The sequence below is a fragment of the Numida meleagris genome, chromosome 14, assembly GCF_002078875.1.
Source record: "Numida meleagris isolate 19003 breed g44 Domestic line chromosome 14, NumMel1.0, whole genome shotgun sequence".
In the NCBI taxonomy this organism is placed as follows: Eukaryota; Metazoa; Chordata; class Aves; order Galliformes; family Numididae; genus Numida; species Numida meleagris.
Genome location: NC_034422.1, coordinates 5,307,592 through 5,334,983, shown reverse-complemented (window position 1 = coordinate 5,334,983; position 27,392 = coordinate 5,307,592). Strand labels below are relative to the sequence as shown.

General features: G+C 39.7%; 1 protein-coding gene across 3 annotated transcripts; it reads right to left on the bottom strand.

Moving 5' to 3' along the window:
- MPHOSPH9 (M-phase phosphoprotein 9) lies at positions 348-27,392 on the bottom strand. Of its 3 annotated transcripts, none has more exons than XR_002443374.1 (24): positions 27,208-27,392; positions 24,895-25,027; positions 24,047-24,197; positions 22,654-22,743; positions 19,684-20,201; positions 18,608-18,731; positions 16,624-16,714; positions 15,644-15,750; positions 15,097-15,222; positions 13,842-14,278; positions 12,845-13,003; positions 11,718-11,805; positions 10,793-11,008; positions 9,893-9,940; positions 9,467-9,531; positions 8,892-8,993; positions 7,711-7,848; positions 7,051-7,226; positions 6,123-6,287; positions 5,683-5,803; positions 4,786-4,889; positions 3,713-3,950; positions 3,145-3,213; positions 348-2,559 (listed from the first exon to the last, which is right to left on the bottom strand). XR_002443374.1 is itself a non-coding variant. In XM_021412591.1 (24 exons), exons 2-24 carry the CDS (start codon positions 24,999-25,001, stop codon positions 2,458-2,460), a joined length of 3,516 nt encoding a protein of 1,171 aa, XP_021268266.1. In that variant the 5' UTR covers positions 25,002-25,027; positions 27,208-27,392; the 3' UTR covers positions 348-2,457. The 3 variants fall into 3 exon arrangements, 2 of the variants coding, with proteins under 2 accessions (XP_021268266.1, XP_021268267.1); XM_021412591.1 differs by having other exon boundaries at positions 3,739-3,950; XM_021412592.1 differs by lacking the exon at positions 27,208-27,392 and adding an exon at positions 26,921-27,018 and having other exon boundaries at positions 3,739-3,950.

Below are 27,392 nucleotides of genomic sequence, written 5' to 3'. Positions count from 1 at the left end.
GGGCTGCAGCTGGCAGCGGCACCGGGGAGTCTCGGCCGGGCCGGTCGTTTTACACGTGCTGCGTAGAGAAGGGCACGAGGAGAGGTTTTATGTGCCAGGAGTGACGTCTCGAAAGCTGTGAGGTTTGCTACCGTGAAGAACGAGGCGGAGGAGCGCCTTGCAAGGGCGCTCTGAGCCCGAACAACGCCGAGGCTGAGCAAAAGCTGCGGCTCCTTTGCAGGCGGTGAGCGCGGCACAGCTGAGACGGGAAGAAGGCGCGAGGACGGCAATCACAGCCCTGCTCAGAAGCGGCCTCAGCTGCTGCTGCTCTAGCACTCCAGTTGTAGAAAAAGGCAACGCGTTTGTGCTGAAGGCAAAGAATTTTAAAGGGGTTTATTAAAAAAATTAATAAGCCATTGTCCAGCAGAGCGCACGGCCAGTTGAGGCGCGTTTTCCAGACGTGCCCCACTTTTCGTTTTTTTGATGCTTCAGGGCTGATTTTTCAGAAGCGCTGAGCGTTCAGGCCTCCCACTGCTCTCCTCTGGAACTGCAGCTCCGCTGCCCCGCGGAGGGATGAGGCCGAAGGCTCCGACTGACACGGGTCAGCCCACACCTGCCAGCCACTTCTAAGACGTTGGCCTAAAAGTTTACTAAGAGCAGCGCTTTGAATCCCCCCCCCCCCCCGTTCCGTGTTAGGATAGAACAGAAATAGCCTGAAGAGCTCCAACAGATGGAGGAGGGCTTTTGATTAAAAAATAAATTCTGACTCACGCTTCAGTTTTCTGGAGGTAATAAAAAAAGAGTACATGAATATGAATAGCGCTGGAGAGAATGGCATGGAAATAAAGGGAGGTTAGAAGGAAAGGCTGGGATAGAGCTGAACTGATTTACCTGCTCGTTTATAATGCCTGTCAGGAGCATTGTGCCTGTTTTTGCAGCAGCACAAGAAAGAAAACAAGCCCATTCAATGGACCCATGTTAAGTTTTGTGGTGATGGATTCCTTGCAAGAAATCCTGCCGGCTCAGTGAGGCTTGAGAATGGTACTTGTACACTGTGCCTGTTCGTAATTGAAAGTGGTGGAAAGAAACTTCTTCAGCTAAATAGTAGAGTTGCATGGGGAAGTAGAGATTTTTTTTTTTCTTCCTCCCTCCTCTCAGGGAAGAATATGAAATACCATCAGAATTAAGCATCTGCTAGCAGAGCCTGGAAGTATATTCAAGTTACTGCCAAGCATTCAGGCCCAATTTCAACATCGCAGAGCAGAAGGAAAAATGAGTAACTTGGAGCCTTGACTTCTCTGATCTTGTATCAAAACAACCCGCAGGGCAGGAGGAGATGCACAAAGCACTTGATAAATAAATAAATAAAGCTTTTTCTAAGAAAAAAGTACTGTGCGTTGATGTAGGACAGTTCTTCATTAAATATCTTTAAAAAACAGCACTCTAAAATTAGAATCAGACCTTCACGAGCTTCCTTCACAACAGCTATTCTGGCCTTCCCACTGCAAAATAATCACATCATTAGTGGCTCAACATCTTGAACAAGGACAGAACTTGAAACACACAATATGATTAAAACCTTATTGCTGATGTAACATCCCAGATCCTATTATTGTTCTTGGGCTGGGAGAAAGAATCTAATTAAACATTTATTTAATATGAAAATACAAACTAAAAGATCAATGTTGAACAGTAATTCCAACGATCTGCCAGCGAGCAAATGCAGAGTTTTGTTTTTTTTCCCCACCAAGAAGAATGCATGTCTGTTCACAAGGACAGCTCGGATCTCACGGGGAAGCGTGCGCTCATCGCCGCGCTCTGAACACTGGCACAAACCCACCCTGACCTTCCAGCAGCAGCTCCAGGCAGCGAGGTGCCGTCCTGCAGGGCCCGCTGCAGTCGAGTAGCTGGCTGGGAGAAGAGCTGGCTGCTGTCAGCTGCAGGAATCCTGGCTCTCGTGGCATCGAAGCACTACTACTGCTTGTGGTTTTGTCACCAAGACAAATACCCACGAGGTGCCAATGAAAAGGATTTACTACGTAATGGTAGTTGTCTGACACTGGTAATTCATGTTGCCTTTTGTATTGAAGTTCAAGACTTCCTATTAGCCAGTATTTACAACATGCCGTACATATCTATAAAACGGTGAGGAAAACAAGTGCAAAACACCATCACTTTTGGAAAACAAGCTGCCTTTTAGTTTCTTATTATAAATTGAATATCGCTATTTAAAAATAATTACCATTTCTAAAAATATTACAATACAGGATAAACATTACGTTCTCAAGTGTAACAAAAATACGTTTCAAATAGAGGTGGCTGTTTGAAGTACAAAATATTGCTGTGTGTAAAGGGTAACGTGGTTGTAAAACTACTATTGAGGGCTTATAAAAATACAAAACATTTGCATTTACCGAGTGCATAATTATATATTAGTGCAAAAAAAAAAAAAGCATATTTGAATTGAAGAGAGAATTGTCAAAGATTTGCAGAGGTACGTAAAACATGGAATCTTTTCAGGGTCATGCGTATCGATCCCAGATCTCTGTTAATCCTTTCCAAGCGATCCTCCAGGGCTTCCTAAAAGGAAACAGTGAATGAGAAGGGAGAAAAAATTAATTAACATACAATAAAATCCAATGATATTCATTTTAGAAAGAAACTATTATTCCTATAGTCAGCTACTATCCTTTCCAGTGTATTCTGTTAGCACCCAAAACCAAGAGCCAGAGCTGCAGACTTCTCTCATTATTTTTACGTATGTGTGTGCATCTCTGGGCTGTTGGCTTTTTTTTTTAATTAGCATGGGCTTTCAAGACTTAGATCAACAAAAATATTATATGAATATAAATATATTTATATATCTTTTTCCTGAATCACTACAAATAGTCCAAACTTACATGTTTTACAAAGCGATGCACATTCTCTATGATAACACTGGGGTAGATCTCCTATTATCTTTTAATGCCATGAAGTCCAGAGCCTACTTTTCACGTAGACTCAAACTTCAGCCACGTTCAGGAACAACTCTCAGTTGTTGTCTCAGTGAAATTCCTGCAGTAATTGCATTTATAACCATCTCAAAACTTCAACTTTCTTCTAAACTATGTATCCTCAAATTCTGGAGGAGCAACTGAAGAGAACAGTTGGTAGAAGGTTTTTCACCTGATTTAATCTTGCTTGCAAGGTCATTCTTCCACCAGAACAAGGTATTCGACTCAAAGCAGCCTCAATCTAGTAACAGAAAATACTTCAGCTGTAAGTGACAGTTTCAAGAGCCAATATAAGCGTTCCTAACTGACCTCACAGAGCAAGAGGAGGTGTATAGATAACAGATACACATCCAGCGTTGTTCTTAAACACTAACTTTTGTTACCACAATACTATGCCACACAAATACAAAATTAACATATATAAGCAGCCATTCTCAGGGATCATTTTGAATAGAACAAAAATAACCTTTTCTTGTTTGAAAGACTGATGTAAAGACATTGTCCATTAAGGAAGAAAGCAAATTTACCCCAACCTTTCTATCCTCAGTGTGTTCATGTTAAAGTGATCCTCCTTTAACAGCGTTAGGGACAGGAAAAGACTCTAATTTCAGGAGCAGAACAGGAATGCTAACACCACATTCCTATATTAACAGTGGAAATTAGATGTGAACTTCAGCCCTGCGCTGTGCAGGCACACAGCTGCACCCCTCACCTCTCATACAACAACCGTGCTCACTCACAACTTTAAAATTAATATCATTTTTGCCTGTTGCTTTTCTTGAGTCAGCTCATCGAAGAGCTTCTCTGTTTCAGCCAGAGTCTGAATCCTCGCTGTGTACGGGAAGTCTCCCTCACAAGGTGTTAGCACTGGCTCACAGTTCTGTGCTACGCTCCTCTCGTCCCGAGCTGTTGTTTTCTTCATTCCAGTACTGACAGATCCAGCACAAGAGCTGTGTCTGACGCCTGAACGCTGCCTTCCTATCAAAAAAACAACATTCTTTTTATTTGTTTTGTAATTGCCTATTAAATTATTACTTAAGGCAGCAAAAGAAACAAGAAAAGCAGCACGATCTCAGAGGTATATAAACTGAGGGCAGTGAGCAGCAAAGCCTCGTTAGCTTTCCTGAAGCACATTTCCCAGAAGAATGCATAACACTTGAATGGGTCATCTTCCAAGCCATCTTTTTAACAGAGCATATTTTCTGGTTAACAGCCTCATGTAGCGTGCTCATTAAGGATGACTTTCACTGGTACAACATTTCTAAATATCACCTTGTAGGCTAGTTGTCATGAAAACACTCGTCTAAATAAATACATTAATAAAAGCAAAAGCAGAACATTGTGACAAGAATGACAGAAGTGAGAAAGATTTGGTTCGATCATTGTTAAAAAAAACAAACAACTGGCTTTATTATATTTACTCTTTCTATTGCTAAACATTGCATTACAGATAGGAATTTTATTAGTTTGACTGAGTATGCACATCTTAATACAGGCCCCTGTGAGATATGCGTTGCCTAACTGAGTTAAGCATAGGAGAATATATTGCCCTTCTTTCTCAATTCAATTATTTTTGCTTTTCTATTGTGTTTGTGCACACACACAGATACATAAAAATAAAACACAGGAACAGTATTTCTCAATTTACAGTAATAAGACAAGATACAGATGATTTTCAGAAACTGCACTCCATAGAACAATGTGCCAGCTTTCTGTATTATAGTAAAAATTGTTTCATCTGGGAGATAAAAGTACATTTTATAAACTTAAAAAAAATTACAAGGAACAGTTTTCCCCTCCTTTGGGCGATTACCTTCTGTATCATCGAGTGAAAGAAACTGGAGCCTTTTTCTTGGATTACTGTGCTGTAAAGTAGATGGGGGACCAGTTTCCAGGTCATCTAGAAGTATATCAAATCTACAGAACAAGCAGCACACAACAATTAATTGCAAGAAATGATTTACCAGCTGACACAGTATTTCCTACCTTTTCCTGTTTTGGCTAAATAATTTATAAAACAATTTCTATCCCGCAGGAATTCCAGGTCTTCTCAATAGTGAGAATGGCACCATACCCTGATGTACTCCTGTCTGTACATTCACATGGCTTTCTCCTGGAAGAGGCCAAGCCACCCCTCCCGAACACACTGAGAAGCCCACGCAGTCACCCTCAAGAACTGAAGTGGTGCTACAGATTTCTGCTTTGTGCACGTGTCACACACTTTAATCTTTCAACTGAGCACAATCCCTGAAACTCTGCAAGCCTCACCAAGCAAAGATCTCTATAGAAACCATAGTACCTAGTTTGTTAGCACAAAATTAAGCTCGTGCATCTTTTAACATGCTTATAAATGACATGAAAGGTAGATACATTCTCAACATTGACTTACAGTCCCTGATAAGTGTGTGAACACTGACTTACTCCTACAAAATTCTTCAAGAATTTTTGTCACTGATCAGTGTCACTTCAGGGTGTATAATAACAAATACAACACCTCGCTTCAGTAAGCGCTAAGCGAAACGATTCCAGATTTTTCCATGCTGTGTTTTAAGAAGTAAAACTTTGCTTTATATATAGAAATCTTCACGTGACTCACATTTTCCATGACTTTTTAGGTGAACAAGAAACAGCAGGAACAGTCTTAAACCTGCATAAACATACTGCTGCTATTACAATTGTCAGAACACAACTGTATTCGCAAAATTCATACCTTGTCACTGTGTTTTCATTCTTGCTAAGTAAATGGCTAAATCCAGGAGAGAGATTTTCTTTTGGAGATCGTTTCGGGCTGTATGTCACAGACACTGGCGCCAACATGATCTCTCGTCTTGCTGTGAGAGACAAAGTGTGTTTAAGTACCTAAAACTTCTCCCTGTGCAGTATCTCCTATTTCCGTGACATCTTTAAAGAACGCTTTTCAAAGTGTCTGCACGTTTATTTGAATTATATGAAAAATACATCACGACACAAAAGTGAGATTTTCACGTCTTCTATGATTCTAGGGGAGTTTTTTTTCCCCCCCTTTATCTATTGGATTAATACAGACATCATACCTTTATCTTTCTTCTAGTATAACTTCCCATTACTTACATACCCTTACTTGCGTTTTCTTTTTGTGCAGCACAAACTAAACTTCAGCAATGCCCTTACTTGGAGTATTCGATCTCCTGTTTGATGGAGGAAGAGACGAAGACCTCTGGCCACACGGGGAGCTGTATCGCTTGGGTCTCTGCTGGTCTCTGCCTTTCTCTGGGGATCGGTTGGAAACCACGGAAGTTTCAACAAACCCAACGGTTTGACGTCGACTCGACGTTTCTAATTAGAAATGAAAAAAGTGATTCTTTGATACAAGAACACAAACGTTCTCCTGTGCTCAGCTTTCACAGCAACCGCACTTAAGACGGCCTCGTGCAAACACGTTTGTGCTGCTTTGCTTAAGACTCACTTCTGCTCATCGTTTTCATGAAGCAGGTAGTTTAGCTAACTTCAGAACAAGGATGTTTTGCAGCACGTAAGGGACAAATGATGTTAAATAGTTGTTTCAATGAACAGACAGTGGAAAGCTGCACAGCAGCATCTTTCGGTTCAGAAGGCTGGTGTACCTGCCTCAACCTAAACTATAAGCATTGTCTTTCTCAAATATTTTCTAGTTACAAGGCTTCCCAAATCAACATGATTAGAATGGTTCAGTGCAGCTCCACAGTACACATGCCAGCATTCATAATAACATTCTGATACAGCACTACAAGAACAAAACTAAAATGGATTTATAGCCAGCCAGAACTTTGTTAAGACTCCATTAACTGTTTATAAATTCTGAGATATTCTTAGAAAGAGGACATCAACCTAACAGCAACCGTTGCATTCCCTCTATTTTAAACAAGTCCCTTAACTATATCATTTTGAATTTTTGTAGAGACTCCAGAAATCTGCATGCTAAAAAAACAAAATGCATGCATTTTACTCCATCACTGAAGTTTGAGGGCCTTAATGCTGAGAATAACAAAGCCAAGATACATGCAAACAAAGAAAAGCCAGTAAAGACAAGTCTTTACTATAAAAATAAAAATACAATTACTAGTTGATGTCTCTTCTTTTTCTGTCTGTGTACCCCAATCCTTAAAAGCTTTTATTTCTTCAAGTTCTTTAAAGGCTTTTATAATTGGTGCTTCTGACATCTCATTGTCCTTCTTTTCAAATGTGTTTGTTGAAGAGTCTTCTTGTGAGGAGTCTTTTTCAGGAGGAGAATGGTACCTTAAAGAATGAGCAGGGGGAGATATCAAGTTTTTCAGCTTTATTTCAGCTATCCAAATGAAAGCTGAACAGATTAAAAAATGGAGAAATTAATTTTGAGCTTTATAGCTGCCAAAGCAAGATTTTTAGAGTTGGTCTTAATTTCAGCCAAGAACCTCAGGGGACTGTGCTACAGTGAATCCAAGAATCCTAAGTACAAGAGAAGTTTGGTGAGCTGACATGTTCTACAAACTAAACACATACTGAAAGCTACTGCTGTTTCCTTAGTACTAGGCTCCTTCATAATAGAAAGGATGTTGTTTTGTTTTTAAGGAATAGCATCTACAACATTGAGGTTTTTTTTATTATTATTTATTTATTTTTAAACAACCCTACTTAACATCCTGAGAATTGGGAAATATGAGTCTGGTCAATTTTAAATAAAATTATGTTTTAGAATTGTTCAGCTTTGCCTCATAGAGGAGACTGAAGGAAATCAGCTCACCTGGAAGGAATATAGGCTTCTTCGAGCCTGTTATCCTTGGGGCTTTCTTGGACTTCCAAAGGCTGGCCAGTGAAGATTGAGTACTCTGCTCCCGGTATCAGCCACTTTCTCCTGCTGACATCAGGAGCAGCCAACTTGCTGAGGAAGCAAAAAAAAAAATCCAAACTTTGAATGGTTTTGAATTATATTTTTTTAATGAAAGAAGAATACTAATTATTTATTCTAGGTAGACAAAAACAAATAACAAATATGCAATAAATCTGTAAATAACTTTCCTCTAAAAACATGTTTGTGAAATTAAAAAAAAAAAATCAGTAAAAAGATCACCAAAAGATTAATAAGAGAAATCAACTTCCAAATACGTGCTGGTTCTCATATCCTCCTCCTTGACAAACATGATCTTCCACATTCTGTTTTTGTTTCCCTCCCTCACTGTAGGAGAATCTAGTTCATAAATACTAAAGTAGCTCTGGACAGAAATTTGTACTTGTCAGTCACTAATTCATAAGTTGCACTGGACAAGATAGTATTGTTAAATATATACACATTATCATCTATGAAACACGTCACTCTATCATTTTATATTTCACAGTATCAGTGCAGACCTAGGACAGACACCCAAGAGGCCATAGCTAAGTACTAAAAACCAAGGGGGACAAAGCTATACAGGGCTTCAAGACATCGCAGCATCGAAACAGAAGAGAGATCAACTTCTGATTTTTGTAACATAAATTCACAATCCAAATTACATTATGCATTTTTATTGAACTTCCACACTACTCTCGGCATACCTGTACAAATTATATTTAGAAAAACAGAAAGTAGTAATTGGCCTTTCAAAATCAAAGACCTCAAGGTACAAAGAAAACCTCTTAGGTCTAATTGGATGATTAGTTTGTTGTTTTTTTTTTTTAAAACTGTTTCTGCTGAGTTCTGTTCAGCTGAGTGACTGAGACCTAGCAAATGCACAAAGAAAGACCAGAGACAGTCTGCCAAATCACACGTTACCCATTTGCTATTTTTCAAATCATTTATTGGCATATGAAGTCTCTGGATTACATCACATGTGTTTAATTCAGTTTAGCCCATGCATTGGCATCTTGAGCCATGTTTAGCCAAAGAACATTAAAAATACTGCAGAGCACATGACCCATTTTCATATTATTGGCATACTCACTCACTTGGCACAAGAGGCTCGTAGACGGCTTTCAGTAATATGGCGAAGTTTCAACATATTTTCATGCTCTACCTGCTTGAGCTGAGCTTCAAGTTTTGAAATTGTCCTAATGCAGAAATAGCAAAGATGCAAAATCAGATTATTTAAAAGCCATATCACCTGGAGCTTACTCATTTTTTATTCAGATATCCCAAGTAGAGCAGAAGAACAAGAGTAACTAACTTGATTTTTATGTATCTATAAATACATATATAAATATGCATTTGCATTTTTAAGTTAAATAAGTTAGGCAACCTAGCTAGAAAGTAGTAAAAGCTTGAGCAGAAGACTGGCTGCATAATAACAGAGGAGAAGCAATTCCCACTGGAAGAGGTTGGGGATAAGGAAGTTAGAAAAAGCATGTATCTAAAAAATTACGAGATTATTAGAGTATGTGCAAAATAGCATAAAACAACACAAAATGTTTCACACCGTGCAACTAAAACTGCAGATCTACAGCCTTTATAATCTAAGAGTAAATGCTTGGGCCACAGCCTGTATTTCATGTTTCTAAAGTAGTACCAACACATTCACATTTACCTTTTCAAATCGGAGATCTGGGTGTTTGCATCAAGCAGTTTGATTTCAGTTGCATTTAAGGTATCCTACAAAGTACACAAGCGAAAAAGTAACAAGTCTGGAAACTACACAAATGTATACAGAAGAGAAAAGCAACTTCAATCTTAAAAATAATACATTAAACATGCCTTCCTATTTGAAATAAAGCTCCACTAAATGTCTTCGACTTCACGGTGTTTTATCTGTCTACGACTGGAACACAATAAATTTGAAACTCCCTCTTCTCTTTCCAGGGGTTCTGAAGACGCAGTCAGAAGCTCTCAGCAAAAATAAGTAGAGATCATTCTGTTTGATCCTTTTTTTAAATAATTAATTCAGCTCATCCTACAGCATATTACGACAGATCTTATCCGCTTGCTTTTTTTTAAGTAACTAGTGCAGACTTACCTTTACCCTTTCATGTTCTTTTCCAAGGGAATCATATTCTCCTAAAAGCTACAACAAAACATAAGGAGAGTAAATAGAACCAACATTTTTGTTGAGTGCTGTAAAACCATCTAAACTCCTTGTCTAACGCTCATATAAGCATTATGGGGTATATGGAGAGTATTATTATTTGTTACGCTCTAGTGTCTTCTATTCACAATAAAGGACAGGAGCTACTAAAACATTTATAACTGTCAAATGAATTATCCTTAAAGGAGCTGGTAACTGATGAAGCTGAATGAACCAGCAGAATTAATCACTGGCTTTGAAGCTGACTTCGTATTTTGAAATTTTAATCGGTAAAAAGAGAAGGTAAAAAGAAAAAAAAGTTTGCACATCAAATACCTTGTCCACTTAATGACCATTTTCCCCCAAACAAACCAGTCTAAACATTCCATAAAGTTATTATGGAAGAATCAGAGGAAAAATTCTTTTAATTTTACGTATAATCTTAGTCTGAATTAACAGTTTGAGCAAGTTGTGCTGACTTATGAAATAAATCCAGTCAATTAAAAAGATAAAAAATAACTTATTCTAAAATAAGTTTCCTATAGCACCTCTAAAATTAAGATAAACTAACAGTACATAAAGTAATAAAATTCCTGAGAGAAGGACTACAGCAAATGTTATCACATAAAGTACATGACTGCTGCTTTAAGTAACTGTTTAAAAATATCTATCAGGTCTGTAGCATCACCTAATGGGTCGCCTAGGAAGAAGTCAACTGAGTACTTCTGTTCTCTCAGATGTGCATTAAGACTTGGTGGGGTTACATTCCAAGCAGTTTTCCAAAACACCCAGGACACGCTGCATGTGTAAGATGCAATGTATCTGTAAATACAATTTTTTTTTTAAACTTACATTTTGAAACATTTTATTTTCCTCTTTTAACCTTGTATTTTTATTATCAGATAATTTATAAGCTTTTTCAAACGCTTCCTCTAGATCTTTAAGCCTTGATTTTAGTCTACTGATGGTATTATCCTTCTCCTTATTACTTGTGCGCATTTCTTCAAGATGTTCCTGCAAAGCTTTGGAAGTATCACTGACTCCATAAAAGCGTTCTCTCCAATCTGCCTGTAGAAGAAAAACAAGATGAATTAGAATGCCTACCTAGCAGAATTTGATTTCTGAATCTGAAATGATCTAAATAGAACAAAAGGGTACATCTGTTGGTGAACTACACAAGATACTGATCAGTTTGTTATATAGGATGAAGTGAAATGAAGGCTGTGCTTCCCAACATAGAAAAATGTCCAGAAGGTGGAAGAGATTACTCTCCATGCATCTAACTTCCATAAGAACAGGACAGAACATCCTGTTCTTTGACCAATAAATTTAACTACGCAGTCATAAACAAACTGGCCTAACCCAGCCAGGATGACTTCAGACGTGTATTTACACAGACAATACTTTTGCCCCAGTGCAGAAGGGATTTGCTTTTAAGCTTTAATGAGTAATCAAAAATGAAATAATCCGATTTTTTTTGTTGTTGTTAATTCTGTTTTAGAGAGATTATCAGACAATATTTCACTATTAAACTTCATTTGGCCTCTGGAAAGGGTTGCATATAGGCAAACATAATTATGATTCAAGTAAGGAGCATTAAGAAACACAAACAGGAAAGTCATCCGTGTAACATACTGGCTCATACTGTACTAAGGAGAAGGGCTGAAAACAACATACAGGAATACAGATCAGCTTAACAATGAACAGGTGCATTCCTTTACCCTTTTAGTTAAAAAGCAACTTGAATTAATATATGTCACCACGAACACGTACTTACCACTTGCTTTTCTAGCATACTATTCTTATTTTCCAGGGTTTTTATGCGAGCGCTTGCTTCATTCAGAGCTGCATCTAACTGGTCACACCTATTTGGAAGATAAAGATTTCTGTGATTTCTTGACGTTTCCAAACAATAAAGCTACATTTTAGAGCTGCCTTTCTCTCCTCCAGCATCCCCTCTACTTCTGGTGCCTGTAACCTCCTACCACAGAACCCAGCACCTCTGCAGACAAGGGCTGTGGTGCCCGTGCCAGGCAAGCAGCACAATGGGAACACGTGCAGAGATTCCAGATGGCTCCGAGCTCCACAGCCAAAAGCAGCTGAGAGGCACCAGTTCCACTTGAGCTAATTGACGATGCTGTGTGATAATTAATGACTGAAATCACATCACAGGCTTCTTGTAACTCAGTAAATGACTGCTCAGAAGTCACTTTTAATAGATGGAACCCACTAGCGCTAGAAGATAAGGACAAAAGAGTCCCTGCTACCCACGTGCTTTTTCAATTATTCTGAAGGCCATAAATTTTGTGAAGTATTTTAACTGTCCAAATGTATAATACATATTTTGACTGGCAATAATGATATAAAATCACATTGAACTTCTACAGTAATCACTCAAGCTATACCAAACAGAATACACAGGTGAGGCACACAGCCTCCAGTAGTAATATCCGGTCAAGGAACACTGACTGGCAAATTGGCTTTATAAAGCTACCAATGAATTTAAGACTTTCCCTGTAAGAAAGATGAAGAGGTATGATGTTCACCAGCATGACAGGCAAACACCATCTCACAACACTGATCTTTCCATTACAAATTGCTTAGGACTACCTCAGCCTGCCAGCTTTTGTTAAGCAAAACTTGCTCTGCCTTCAGCAAAAATCAGGTCCAACAAAGCCTCTGGTCAAAACATCACGCTTGCTGCCCTAACAATAATTTGAAACTTACCTTAAACTGATGCATTAAGTAACATAAAATCTATGTTTAATAGTAAAACACTAGCATCACAGATGCATGAAACATTCAAAATTGAGGGATGAGAAACATTTCAAGATATTCTAAACAAGCATACATAGCTTTTAAGGTAGAAATCATATCCCGTAACAGAGGCAGAAGAAACAGTACCTGTCAGCAAGATTTCGATTGATTTCCTTCAGGTCTTCAGAAGCAGCAGTTTTATGGCTTGCCTCCAGCTGCTGTTTTAAGCTCTGTATTTCAGCATCATAGTAAGCTCGTAGATCAGCTATGTGTCGAGCGTGTTTTTCCCTCAAGTTCTGCCTAATCCTATGTTCAAAAATAAGAACAAAAACAAATCTCCAGCTATCAACATGACCACACATTGCCAGCTTGCATTCATTCAGACAAACTCAGCACACAACTACGTCTTGCAGAGCTTTGCCACAGTCAAATTAAAGCAAAGAAAGCTTAGTCATCTAAAGCAGTGGTACAGGCAGCTAAGGCTTGCACAGAAGTATTCGTATTCATAATACAAAGCTTGAGTCTCTCTTCTCTCCTCTTCTACTCTCCAGAAAATACGGGCATAAAATTAAATAGGCAAATTCACAAATGGAACTGTCTTAAAACCATGACCCACTGCATAAGCCCCTGAACAGATGTACCATATCTGCTTGTCTGTGTGTAAATCAATAGCTTCAGTAGTGATTGGTGAGTATTTGTTTTTCCTAAGCACTGTAATTGCGTGCTCTTCTTGCCATTTGACTCTATATACAGTCAAAACCACACTCACCATAGAAATTTGAAATTCTCTGCTTAAATTAACTCATACAGCCTGAAGAGCGAGCATGTATTTTTACTTTTATATATAAACAGACACAATAAAAGCATTAAAACAGAATATTGTTTTGCTTTCCAGTTAAGGCTCTGACATCCATGGGGCTCAAGACAGACAGTCCAACACTGTGCCTTGGATTAAATAGTAAGGTCTCAAAAACATCTACAAGTGGAAAACGACTGTTCTGTCTGAAAGCCCAGTCCCTGTACTTCAGGGAGAAAGGAAAGGGGACGGGGCAGGGGGGAGAAGCAATGCACAGCTATGTTCTAAGCTTTCAACTCTACAACTTTTTAAAAAGGAGAACAAACAAACAAAACAAGAAGAACTTACTTTGACATTATCACAGGATCTTCAGCAGATGTCACTGAAATACTGTGGTCTGGTAAGCTCTTGTCACCACACTGAGTCACAGAGGATGGAGTCAGAGTCAATGTTTCTTCCTCCTCAGTGTTTACTAAAATATCACTGTTAGCATCAGTATATGCCACTGGAAAGGGAGAGCTGGCCTTGTTTTCATTTTGGATTGGATGATTTTTCCAGCAGTCCAAATGCACAGCTCTGCTGCTGGCAGGATATTTTGGAGAATCATCAAACTGAGACAAACTGCTTGTCTGTGAAAATGAGTCTGTGTCACAATGACTTGAAAATCCGGGATCCGCCATAGAGTCTGGAGAAAAAGGAGTACTCTCTTCAGGAATATTGAAAAAACAATGTCCTGGATTCTGTTGACCTGGTTTCATATGCAGGGTTGGGTCCAATGTCAAGATCTAGGAAATAAGTTATAATGCTAAAAAAAAACAAACCCACGTGTTTTTAACTTTTGTTCTTGCAAATGGAGTTAGTCTGAAGGCATCAGTCATCCATATAACATATTGCAAGAATTAAATAGTTGTAGTAATATTCAATATGATACTGACAAGCAACTGCAGAGGAGATCTGTAACAGCTTAGAAGATGACATGTATACTCAAAAGTTTGCAACTTGTTTCTGAGTTTCCAATAGCAATAAAAGACATCTAGCATCTGTAGCTGTCCAGAAAACTTGAAATTTCAGTTCTATATATAAAAGAATTAGGATGTCTGCTTGCAGGCTGAAACAATAACTTCATACAGTTACTAAAATTGCTTCATGGATTACATAAACAAGACAGCCACACTGTAGCAATCATTAAACCTGCAAGCAAAGACTGAAGACTGCATCCTGGAAGTAGGTATAGAAATAGATTTCTTAAAGAATACTTCTACAGCCTGTGCCTATTCAGTTTTATGGGTAGAAGGAACTTGTCTTGTAGGCAGCAGTAAGAAAACTTGCTTCTGCAACTGCAGATCCACGTGCATTTCATCAGCTTCAGCAGATCTGCCCTTGCACCATCTTCAAGGTTGTGCTGCAAAGGTGCTTGTTCACCCAGAGTATTCTTAGAGGCTCTTTTCAGCTGGATCACTTCCCAATCTCCTTCATCACACAGCTGCAAAAACTGCTGTTCCAGCATAACACTGGAGGTGGCAGCAGGTGCCAATTAATGGGAAAGCAGCCATAACCTATCTTATCTTCAAACTGAGACATGAAACATAGATAATAACGTTACCTCTGGTGGGTGACTTGTCTGAGAAGAAGGCATAAAATTCGTGTCTGGCAGCTGGTTGTTTTCTCTTTGTCTTTTATGATAAATATCCTTCAGTGAGGATGGCTTCATTTCATCAGCAGAAGATAACTTAAACAGGCAACATTTATACATTAGTCTTTCTGAATACAATTCTCCATCCCCAATTTAATAAGTAACTTTTTTTTTTTTTTGGAAGGGGGGGGGGTAATGAAACAGTTCAGAATGAAGAAAGGCTCTACCTACCACATCTAATTTAAATAAGTGTTTTTAATAAGGCAAATACACCTTTAATATACTAGTCAGTCTCTTTTTGTCTCTTACACTATTTCTATTAGACAAAAGGAGGTCAGTAAATTCTAAGTGAAGGTAGGTGGGGTAAATGAATAACGAAGGAACAGAATATGAGACAGTAGGAAAACAAAGGGGTTTTCACAGAAAACTTCACTTCAGGAGGACTGATTTCATTGTAGAAAAGAGCAAAGATGACAAACAACTACAAGACAACTCCTAAAACACATGCCAAGTTCACCTGATCTGGTGATAGTTTAGTGGAGAAAACATCAGCAAACTCGCTTCTGAAGTTCTCTGGTAAAGAGTGATACATCTCCTTTACATCTAGTTTCCAGTATGAAAGTCCTGATGAAAAGAATCATTGGAGAAAAGAATTACCACTGTCAAGCTCACAGAGCAGGAATTCCAAAAAACATTAGTAAGATGTTACCCTGCCAGTTAACAAGAATGATGTACTAGTTATTTGTGTCTATTGCTTAATGATTTTATAAAGTATCTGTTATCAGAAGTTACAAAAGTCTTAAACCAAAACACAAGCAATATACATAATCAGTATTAGATCACACAGCATCACTACCCTAAGGTACAAATTTGTTAAAATATATGGATATACTCTTTGGTGTTCAAGTCTTATCCTCATTTACCAATAACTGCCATATTTCTAACAGTTCCAGCACAGCACTTAAAACTTACATTACCCAAGGAATAACTCTAGACAGAATTTCATGTTACAAGCTCTTCTGTTTGGTGCTCAGCAGCACTCCACAGTGTGCAAAGAGACAGACTACCAGGGCTGAGAGACGTGTTTATTCACACAGCTACTGAATCATGCCCTTGGCTTACAAGAATTCTGCTTCTATTATCATGCATTCCTGTGATTGCTAAACAAATGATATTAATATCTCAAAGGGTCATTTTATCTCCCACCATGACTTTAACAGGAGTTACATTACAATACCATGTTAAATACAAAACTGAGCCTTGGAACACTGAGGAATTTGAAGAAAAAAATTGTTCTGTGTCCTAAGTCTGACAGCAGCAATGCACAGTTTGAAAAAAGACTAAGAGCAGCAGAATTATACTACACCAAAAAATTACCAGCTTCTCAGTGCTGATACCTTCCTTAGCTCCCCATAATTATTGGAGGTGCGTTCCAGTGAAAGTTCTAAAAACAAAATTCTTTTTCTGTTGAACTCTAAGTACAAGACACTGATATACCTGAAGCTTCAGACGCTGCAGAATTCGGGCTTTTTGTTGGCTGATTGAGGTAAAAAGTGTAAGGTGGCAAAGCAGCATTGGTAGAGTCTGTCTAAAATTAAAAAGGAAAAACAAGTCTATAACAAAAACTGCATGGCAAGGAAAAAAAAGAAAAAAGGTGTAATTGTAAAAAAAAAAAAGAATGTAAATATTGCTAGACATTTTAAAAAAATGAGATCACATTTAATCATACATCATGATCCAAACGTACACAATTTATATTTGGGGCAATTGCCACTGAAAGGGGAACCAAGCTAAGCCAGGTAATTAAATAACACTGATATTTTCTAATTGACATGCCAGGCCACTTTGGAGCATTCTTGAGTTGAAGCATTATACAAATACTCATCCAAACCTCCCTGCTCCTCAAGAGGCAAAGTACACAGAGGGATGACTTACCAGTAAAGCATTACTCTTTCCTCACCCTAAGACTGGAATTTCTTACAGTCAGCTGTTATGATTCCACCTACCACAAATCAGGAGGTAAAAACTGCCTACCATCCCAGATAGACAAGGTACTACATCTCCCCCTAAGATAGGCCATATCCTCCTTCTCTTCCCTCCAAACTTTCTAAGCAATCTCCCCTGACAATAATAGAAGCAATTTTGACAAAGTTGGGAGCAATACATGGAAAAAATGTAGGAAATTTTAAATTATGTGCAACTGTCCTCTTCCTTAGTCCATGGAAGAAACGTTGCTGCCATAGCATGCTGATACAAGAGCAACTGACTAATGGCACCCAGCTTTAATATGCTCATCTCACGTTGCTCTTTTCTACCCTACCTAGGGCTTTTTGTTCCATCACAGTTTAGAAGTCATACAACTTGGCAAATTCATACAGCTCAGAGAACTGAAGTAGGACGGTAACCATTGAGTTAATGAAATATTAAGTATATTAAAAGAAGAAAAGCCTAAAGCTTTTCATCATTTTCCACAAAGTAGATTTTCACCTCAAGGCCATTTTGTCCCTTTTAGTGTTTTTATTTAGGTATTCTCTTTTTGCCTAAGGAAGGAGAAAGGAAAATGAAGGGGAAACAATTGAATTCTTACAAAGGAACAAAACGATAGAGGTTATTCAAAATCTGAGTTTCTGGCACTAATTTCCTTAGGCACCCTCCTGAAGCCAAGAGAGAAAAAGAGACAATCCACAGCAGTAATTAGACTCCTGGTTTGAAATATCCCCTAGAGGAACATTGTATTTCCACTGACAATGGCAGCAGACTAGAAAGAGCAAATCTAAACAGCTACTCTTACCCTTTCTGGATCACCCTCAAAGTGACCACAGGAACGAAAACAGACCCTGCCTTGAATAAATGATTCACATTTTCTAGTTCTCCTATTCTCTTGTAGGTGGAGCCATTCACAGAGTTTCAGGAATTATGTCCTTAAAAATAGTGTAAGGAGAAAGGTTTGTGATGATTAATACGCTATAAGTAATCCCAGAACTTCACAGTTACATGTACGATGAATGTTCGTACAATCACGCTGTATCACATCCTTTAAGGTCAGAAACATTTTATGTGGTTAAACTCCCCCCCCCAAAATAATGAGATTTGTGAACAGCTAGAAAGAAATACTCAATCGAGGAAGAGAAGGGATACACAAACTGGAAGTCCTCTCATCTGGGGGGCACCATAAGCTACCACAATCTGAAGATCCAGTTGAGAGTGTGACTACTATCTCTGTAAGGAAATAGCATCTGCCACCAAGACAAGCTAAGACAAAAACAAGGCAAGGAATAAATAACAACGTTACTAAGTGTAGGATGACCCAAGAAGTAAGCTCTGCTCACAAGAACCTCAGATGTGAATGGGAGCACTGCTACGGAAATGCTTAAAACTAAGTATAAAAGCATACGCTGAATCAGAACATACAATGCTAAAAAAAAATCTGAGCAACAAGAGTGAAATTAAAAACTAAAACTAAGTTTAAAAAAAGACTTACATTCTCAAGTGGTGGATTCTTTGTTTGCTCATTTCCTTGCATAGAGTTCACTTGTACTTCTTCTGAGTTTACTCTTTTGGGTTGGTTTTGCTTCAACTTTTGTGCCCACGATGTTAAAGATTTACTAGATGGCAAGCAACATACATACATACCATAAATATATATCCCCCTTTGTAATGGAGGAATGATCCCTCCAGAAATCAACTTCAACAGCAAGGAAGAAGAAAATATGCATCTCAATGGCATTACCATCTATGCTGCATGTTGAGATAACACACCTCCAAAGCCAATCCTCTAAGAGCAGGATGTGTTTCATTACATGCTAGCAAAACACAAATCCACCTTTACCACCCTCCATTCTTCCAATAGCAAGGAAGTTTTATCTCTGCAAAATACTATCAAGGACTTGCAGGCAACATGCTGCCCATGTCAACTCTGATGTTGCTCATGGTCACATGAAGCCACTGCTTTTATAATCCAGTCCAACTGGGTCAGTAAAGTACACTGTTAAATTATGTGCAACCAGAGAATATTTGGACAGTTCTATTGGTCATAGATGAGCTGTAGCAGCTGGTCAATCTCAAAGAGAATCTATTCACCTATCGGACAGAGCAAAACAAATGAACCAAAAATTAATCAACCAAACAGTAGGAAAACCTCACACCTTTGGGTGTTGTCTGATACAATGTATTATTGCAATGCACACATATAGACTAGCAAAAAAGGCTGGGCACAATAGCAAGACGTCATGTGAGGTCAGTACTCAGCACCTAAAATTCTAGTGCATAGGTAAAACACCATGCAAACTGTATCTTAGCTCATATTCACAGTAAGAAGACTTGTATTTTTCCCCAAACACACCTACAATAGAGAAGCACCACATATGCAAATATGCATCACCTAGAAATGTCAAGCTAAAGAAATGCATGTTTACTAAGTGTAGAGTTTAGGAGGATTTTTGTGCGGATTTTAGTTTTAATTCTTCTTACCATCAAGATGCTCCATTCAAGTGTTTCCAGTTACCAACAATAGGGACTGTGTAATAAATCAACACATTTGGAAGGTTTACTACTTACCTGTTTTTTTTCCTGCATTGAGCTTCATTCACCTTATGTTCAAATTCAGCAGGAAAACCTACAGCGTCATTCCCTCCCGATGGACAGTTGTCTATTTTTTTTGACAGAAATTCTCTTGTATGTTGAATGCTGGCTACAGCTGCATTACTCTGCAATACTGCTGCATCACCCTGTCCTTGGGAAGCGTTCTCCATGCAGTCTGTGCACTCGATAACATCATTAGATTTACTAGCAGTCAGTTCAGAGGCAGACAGGGTACCGTACCCACTATTCATGGAAGCATCGTGTGCAAGACATTCCTGGTACGGATCAGCTGCATTTGGCTGAAGTTCGATTTCATGAGATCTCAGCTGATTGACAACGCATTCATTTCCTTCAGAGACTTCAGAATGCATCCCCATTTGACTTTCTGGCGACGAGAAGGCATCTGGAGACTTCCCAGGCAAACTTCTGCTCTTGTCAATGCCCCAGCTGCTGGCCTGCAGTTTCGCTAACTGCCTTATTTCATTCTGAATCAGCTAAAGAAAAACAAAAGGCAAAATTCCTGTGAGGTCATGCTCTAAGTCACATTTATTTTCTGATGCAACTTCAATCCCGTCTCACAATTACTAGTGAGAGAATTAGAGTACTTATTTCAAATAATTCCTGTTTCTCAATGCGTAGGCATCTCATGCATGTAGTAGACAGTATGCATACTGTGCATAACAGTAAAAGGTGAATGATAACAATTCCCAATTCCAAGCAGTGAATTACAGGTCTCAGCAGTCATTTATCAATGCAAAAAACCGTGCATGCACATATTGGCTACATGCCTTTAGAACAACAGTTATCCACCAGCCACCTAACGAAATACAAGTTACCTAGGTATATCATGAGAAGTGGATAAAGTCTTTGGCTCAATTTAAGTCTAAACGAATTTATAATTTGGATTTACAATTTTAAAGATTGCAAAGATGCTTTAATGGAAGTATAAACCATTACTCTGTTACACTAATAGGAATAATGTACCTCTGTAAGATTATTTACATAAAACTCAGCTTCAGAATAACTGATTGGTTTGGCATCTGACAGAGTGGAGCAAACCTACAACTGGATCACTGGGGGAGACCTACCAGCTTATTTACTCTTCAGTTTGCAATGCCTACAAAGAGTTATTTCAGTATATTAGATGAGGTGTGTGTGTGTGTATGGGTTTTTGTTTGTTTTACAGTTGTGCAGTGGTACCCTGAAACAACTAAACTGTTGTCAAGGGCTACAAAAAAACCTTCATGCCTGTGTCCACGGTGGTGTCCTTTGGCCAGAGAGCTGCACTTCTGCAGAGCAGTACTGCAATTACTGAGCTCTGTGAGCACACAACTTGTTACACGACCAGAGAACACATTTCAAACCATATTTCCCCCTGGAAAAAAAACATGACTTTCAGTAATCTTAAGAAGGTGGAACCCTACGACTGTTTTACTCACAGAGCTACAGTACAATACTCATATACTAACAGCAAGTGCAAAACAAAAATTGAACAAACACTTTGTTTTTGAAAGAAGGATTTAATAAAAAAGGCTTAATTTCGGAGCACCCTACGTGCAGTGCTAGTCAGAATCAAGCTTTGCACGTTTTACAGACTTGCATTACAATTAACTCAATTTCAGCTCAGTCTTTCAATAAAAAAAATTCAGGGACGAAGTCTCTGCCACAGCAAAGTTTTTTGGTGATTTCAATCATGACTGCTGTCATTTGTGACTTAATTCTGTGATTTAACTCTGCTGAAGAAGGTTGGGAGGAAGAATAAAAGGGAAGAAACAGTTGTTGGGGAAAAAAATGATTAGATTCTCTGCTGACGTTTAATGTTTGTCATTGCAGGTTATTAATTTTGTCATTTATTCTTATTAGAATGTGTTGAATTTCCTTTTTTTCACTAGGTCACTTCCATACTAGTTTAAGTTAGGAACAGCTCCCTTTACTTTATCATACAACTGAAATTAAGTTATGGTCATTGACCTTTGTTTTTAGTGTGGCAATTCACACAGCTGCTAAGTCCCTGCTGATACCAAAATCTAAACTCTTCCAGAGGTATCCTTTCCTATTAATAAGACAAAAAACAGCAAAGCCAACACAACAGATTAGTCAAGACTACCATAAGCAACAAGTGAATCAAACCACTACATTAAGAGGAAAGAAATACAAGGTAAGGAAACACTGGTGAGACAAAACCAACAGAGTGGGAGAGGAAAGAAAAAAAAGGCAGAAGGGGAGAAACAGGAGATAGGATAAAAGGACAGTACCTCTTGTTAACTCACTTCAGGAACTGTTGGTTACTACTAGTGTAGAGGGCATAAGGGGAGGGAAAAACAGCAACCAAAATGATGAAGACATTAAGTATTACGTATTTACAAAATACTATCTCTTACACATATATGCATTTCTTCTGGCTTAATTGGTAATTACGCTTCTGCAAAAATGTGAACCATCACGTGGGACGATTTGCATTCTCAGAAAGGAGAACGTTCAATTAAAAGGTGAAATAGGTGTTCAGCTTCTCCAGCAAATGCTTTTTCCTATGCTATATATTGTTTAGACGAGGGAATTACTTCTTCTGATGAAAACTACATTGCCTCAAGATTAGAAATGATACAGTTAATAAGAACAGCTTGTGCCTACAAAGCCCAGTTATCACGAGGGCATTCGAAATCACACGCTTGTGAAGACAGATAAATAAGCCAAGAAACTTCACTGCTGAAATGCTTCCTATCAGTTACATTTTTAATTAGCCATGACTACCTCAAATATTCATCCTGTGAACTGGCAATCCAGGCATCCACTTCCACTACCTGCCTGAATTACAGGCCCAGCACGCTCATGGGGAAGGGTGAGAAGTGCCAGAGGCCATACTGTATTTTATCTCCATGGCAGTAGGGGAAGAAAGAAAAAGAAACATTCAGTCTAACGTGTCCACATGAATAAACCATTACTTACTTGGATTTGATGGTGGAACTGTTCTTGCTGGGCAAGTATTTGTTCCTGGCATTGTTTTTCTACCAGTCTCAACAGCTGTAGCCACCTTGCCTATTAAATCACAAAGTCAAATAATTAAAGTATGATCACGTTGCATCTCTCACCTTTCACTCTAGCTACCCAATGGTTTTACAATGTTATATTTCTGTGTGGGACATCATACAAACGTTCCATAACAGCACTGTGACTACCTACCCCACAGTACAATCAGTCCCCTATTGCCCCAGCCAAAGGAGACAGTATTAACACATCCACAGAAAGAAAAAGATCTTTCTACTCAGAAAGGCAGTATGTGTCTACTATTAAGTTTGATTTTTAAAAAGCTGAGTAAGAGAAAGGAGTTATTCTGCTTTTAATTCATTCAACTGCAGTAGAAACAGCAGAAAAGTACAGTCGAATTTTTGTAATGTTGCTTGCAGTTCAATAAACTAGAGGTAATCTTAAAATTGATCATTAAACATCCCCATGCCCAGCGAGCCACCTCCGTCGATACAGAAAATCTTCCCTTCAACAATCCAGCCAAAGCAAAGATGCATAACTCTTCAGTGAAAAGATAATAAAAAACAAACGTGTAATAGTGATGTCCCCATGGCGTAGTAAACTCTGAATGTTAAGAACTAGTTCTATGCTGATGCTTACAGAGCCTGATACTTGAAGCCTAGAACACAGAACACAGACACAGACATCTATATTCTTCCCCTGGATCTGTTGAAGAGCACCAAATTGAGCATCTGTCAGAAGACATTTTATTGGACCACAGCCAGAAAGCTCAAAAATTCTGCAAGAACAAGCCCATGGTGTGGAAACTTGATGTTCCCTACGGAGGCTAAAAATAATGATAAAGTATAAAATAAAAGAGAACAAAACATTTAAAAAGGGCTTGAGCAAACCAGCTTACTGAATGTAAATTATTACTTTTGTGTTGTTCCAAACTTGAAAAACTAATAATCTGCACCTCTTTACAAACTGAATAAATAAATGGTACAAGGGAAACCGTGTCATTTAAGAAGACAAACAACTAATTTCTAGGATCACTTCAGACTTTGGCTTGAAGTGCTGCATTTTTAAAGGTTTAAAGTTCTTAGGTCAAAAAACTTGGAGTCTGTATCCTAACAATGAAAAAACCATTTGCAGCAGTACTGTTATTGTAAAACACATACACGAGAAGAAAAATCACAACAAAATCCATCTACGTGATTAGTTCACAACACTGTAAATGGATTTGCCCCATTAAAGAATAAACATATATATAATCCCTTACTGCTAAACGATACCACCATTAGATCTGTCTTCCAAAATGCAAAGCTGAAACGTTAATACATTTATTTCTTTTTAAATAGGCCTTAACAAGTACCTCACAGCTCTTCACAGTTTCAGAGTCAGCATTCTCACTGTTCTGGATATCCCGCATGTAGGAGGAGAGCAGCTCAACAGAACCAGCTCTTAATGAGGACCTGTTATTCCCTGAGTAACCAGAAACTCTGCTGGGATTGGATGAGGGGCTCCTAGTGAAACACAAGGAAAAACATTTCAATTATTTACCGTGCCAGCTGCCCAACATAGCAGCCAAGATGATGTTAGACAACCATGAAAGAATTACGTGCTTAATTTACATTGTGACCCTAATCACGCTGAAAAATAGAAGTGATACGTTCATGAGAATGAAGCTGTTTTTCAAGAAAATGTCAAACTTCTGTGAAATGAGTTACAATCCTTAAGGCTACAGCCTCAGTGCGAGAAGCTGTATGAGTGAGCAACTTGCAATTCTTATAGAAGAACTTCTCCTAATCTGACAGGTGCCCATTAGTCCCTACTTACCCTTCTTATTCAGTGGAAATACCCCAGGCAATGAATGGAAAAACAATTCCCTTCTTCTAAGCCACTGTACTGTACAAATGACTTTATGTACTACATGGTCTTTCCAAAGAATAATCCCTTCTAACTTGGCCAAGAGTATTTCCCCACTCCTCCATTCAAGGAGACGTGAGGCAATGGCAGTTTTTAAGGATGATTTAACACTTCTTTCAATAAGGCTTTTCTCATCAAGTACTTTATCTGCAATTGTAAAAAAATATATATATATATATATATATATATATATATATATATATTACAGTGCCACTTTGCTAATTAGCAAGAATACCATCTACACAAAGCAAAAATATTAAAAACATGTTAGGAATTCCTCCATCGTATCATTACCTGTTACAATTCAAGTTGCAAACAGAACTGCAGGTATTTCTGTCATCAGAGTCTGCAGAAGATGAAGAGACTTCTTGCACAGCACTCACCAAGTCATGACTTTCCATATCTTAGATCCAAGTACGATTATACCCTGCAAATATAAGGAATTAAAACATCACTCCGCTATAAAAAAAAAAATAAAATTGACTTTGTAGTTTGGAGAAACAGAATTTGATTAAAAAGGCAGTTCTTTCAGTCAAACCACTGCAGGGCGTGCTAGCATTCCAAGAACTTTTCTCCCTTGCCCTGAGTTATGCTTGCAAATGGTTGCTATTTAGTCAGCACTGAACTTGCTGTGATTCTCACAAGTCTAGAGGAGATTCCCACCATGTGAGCCACCACTGGGCTATAAGGGAGGTCTGAACCCAAAACGCTGCAGGTACAGCACAGGTGTGGGTTTTGTTGGTTTGTTTCTAATCTGGGGCTCCACAGTTTTTGAGACTTCTGTGGAGCACAATTAGAAAGTAAGGGCCCACTGTCAACCCATTAGAATCTGTGGAAGAGGCTCTGTGCTCTCCTCAAAAATCAGAATCAAGAACTACTGAGCTAGACTGCAGCTGCCCAATTCTAGCATAGCTGGTTGTGTTCTTGATATTAGGCTCACTTTTTTCCCCCTCACACAGAATGCTTGTTTTATTATTACTGCATAACATTAATTCAAAAAGCATTACAACCGTTAGAGATTTTTTTTACCAATTAAGCACAAACAGAAATCCCATATCATAAATACGTATATAAAAAATACTTGTGTCTTGCAGCACTCAAAGCAGCAGGCTACAAGGACGGCACCATTAAGTATGCTTCCAGTTTCCATATGTTCATCAAGAACAAAAAAACTGAAAATACATACTTTAATCAGTTTTTCTACAGTGCTTACTTCAGCACCTTCTATGCCCTAGTGACTCCATCCCATGCTCTAACACTGCAGAAAAACCTTCCGACCATTTTGCAGAAGGAGAACAAAAGGAGGCATTAAGAAATGTCATCCTAGCAGCCTGCGGTAATACAGAGAATAAATCCCCGTTGCCTTGCAGCAGCCCAATACCATCAAAGCACAGCCATTCTTTACAGGGTTTACAAGGACACGCTGCTGACTTTCACAGATTTCAGCTTCCGTTATTTGTAAGCACACGGGCACATCTCGCACTGATAGCTTGGGAAGCGTTAAAACTCATTTCTACCAGAAGGAAACTGCTAGACAACTGTCCCATTAATTTCCACTGTAGTGCTAAAGTGAAGCAGGCTGTAGCAAAATGCTTTGCGGGCAGCTAGCTACTTGAACTCCACAGAGCACGGCTTAAAACGCAGGAACTGGAAGGAAGTTAGCGCGGATACGCACGTCCCTTTGACAGAGCTTCCTGGGATAAATGGAAGAGAGAGGGAGAACATCATTTCTACTTTCTGCCGCAGCCAGGAGCGCGGAGGACGCGAAGGTTCTCGTGCAGCGAGGTGCAGCTGAGCTGTCGGCATCAGGGCAGCAGCCGGTGGCGGAGGCTCTCTCAGACACCCCGGCATGAAATCACGGGTGGCCTATCTCAGCAGATGGGTGGGCCTTAGCTGTGACACTACCTCGTTTCATAACCTCATTAGAAGTCTGCCCGCGGTAAACATACATCAAGGGAGTTATAACAGGGCTGAGGAGCAGCTCAGCTGTCACCCGCTGTTTCCATAGCACAGCACAAGCCTTCATCCTGCCAAGCCCCCGCACGGAGGAGCAGGATTAAGTTAGCCGCGAGGTATTTAACCCAGCAGCGCGGCTCCGGGTGCCAGCACAGCCCCGTGCACCGCGGCCCTGCCCCGCGCACAGCGCCTGCTGCCGGGCCCTCCCCGGGACCTCCGCGTCCCCCTCACAGCGGCCCCTCTCTGTCCCCCCAGGGTCCCGCATCCCCTCTCACCACCAAAACGGGCGCCTCTGCCTCCAGCACTGCCCCGTTCCCTCCCCTCCACATCCCCTCAGGCCTCGACCCCCCGCACCCTCACCCACCGCGGCCCCTCCAGCTCGGACCCCTCACGGCTCACTGCCCCCCGCCCCGCCACCGCTCCGGCTCTTCTCCCGCCGAAGCCCCGCCCCCGTGCTGCCATTGGCTACCGCCCCTCGCGTTCCGGGATGTTGACGGCGCCGCCGTTCCCGATTGGCTGGAAGCGCTGCCACTCGGCGAAGAAGGGGCGGTGCGGCGCAGGGAGCCTCAGGGCGCTGAGACGCGGCCAAGCGCGGCGCTGCTGCCGGACTTTCGCCCCACCAGCTGCCGTCAGAGCTCATCCGGTGCCTACCTGCATTGCTGGGAGCCCTCCAGGAGGCGTCTGGCAGCGGCTTCGCTCAGCGACCGTTCAGCGATAAACAAGCGCGTCTCCCTCCTCCTCCCTGGCGATTGGCGGCCCACTTTCGAACGCGGTGGGGCGGGGAGGGGCGCTGCGGCGGGGAGACCGCACGCTGATTGGATGCCTTTTGCGCGCGC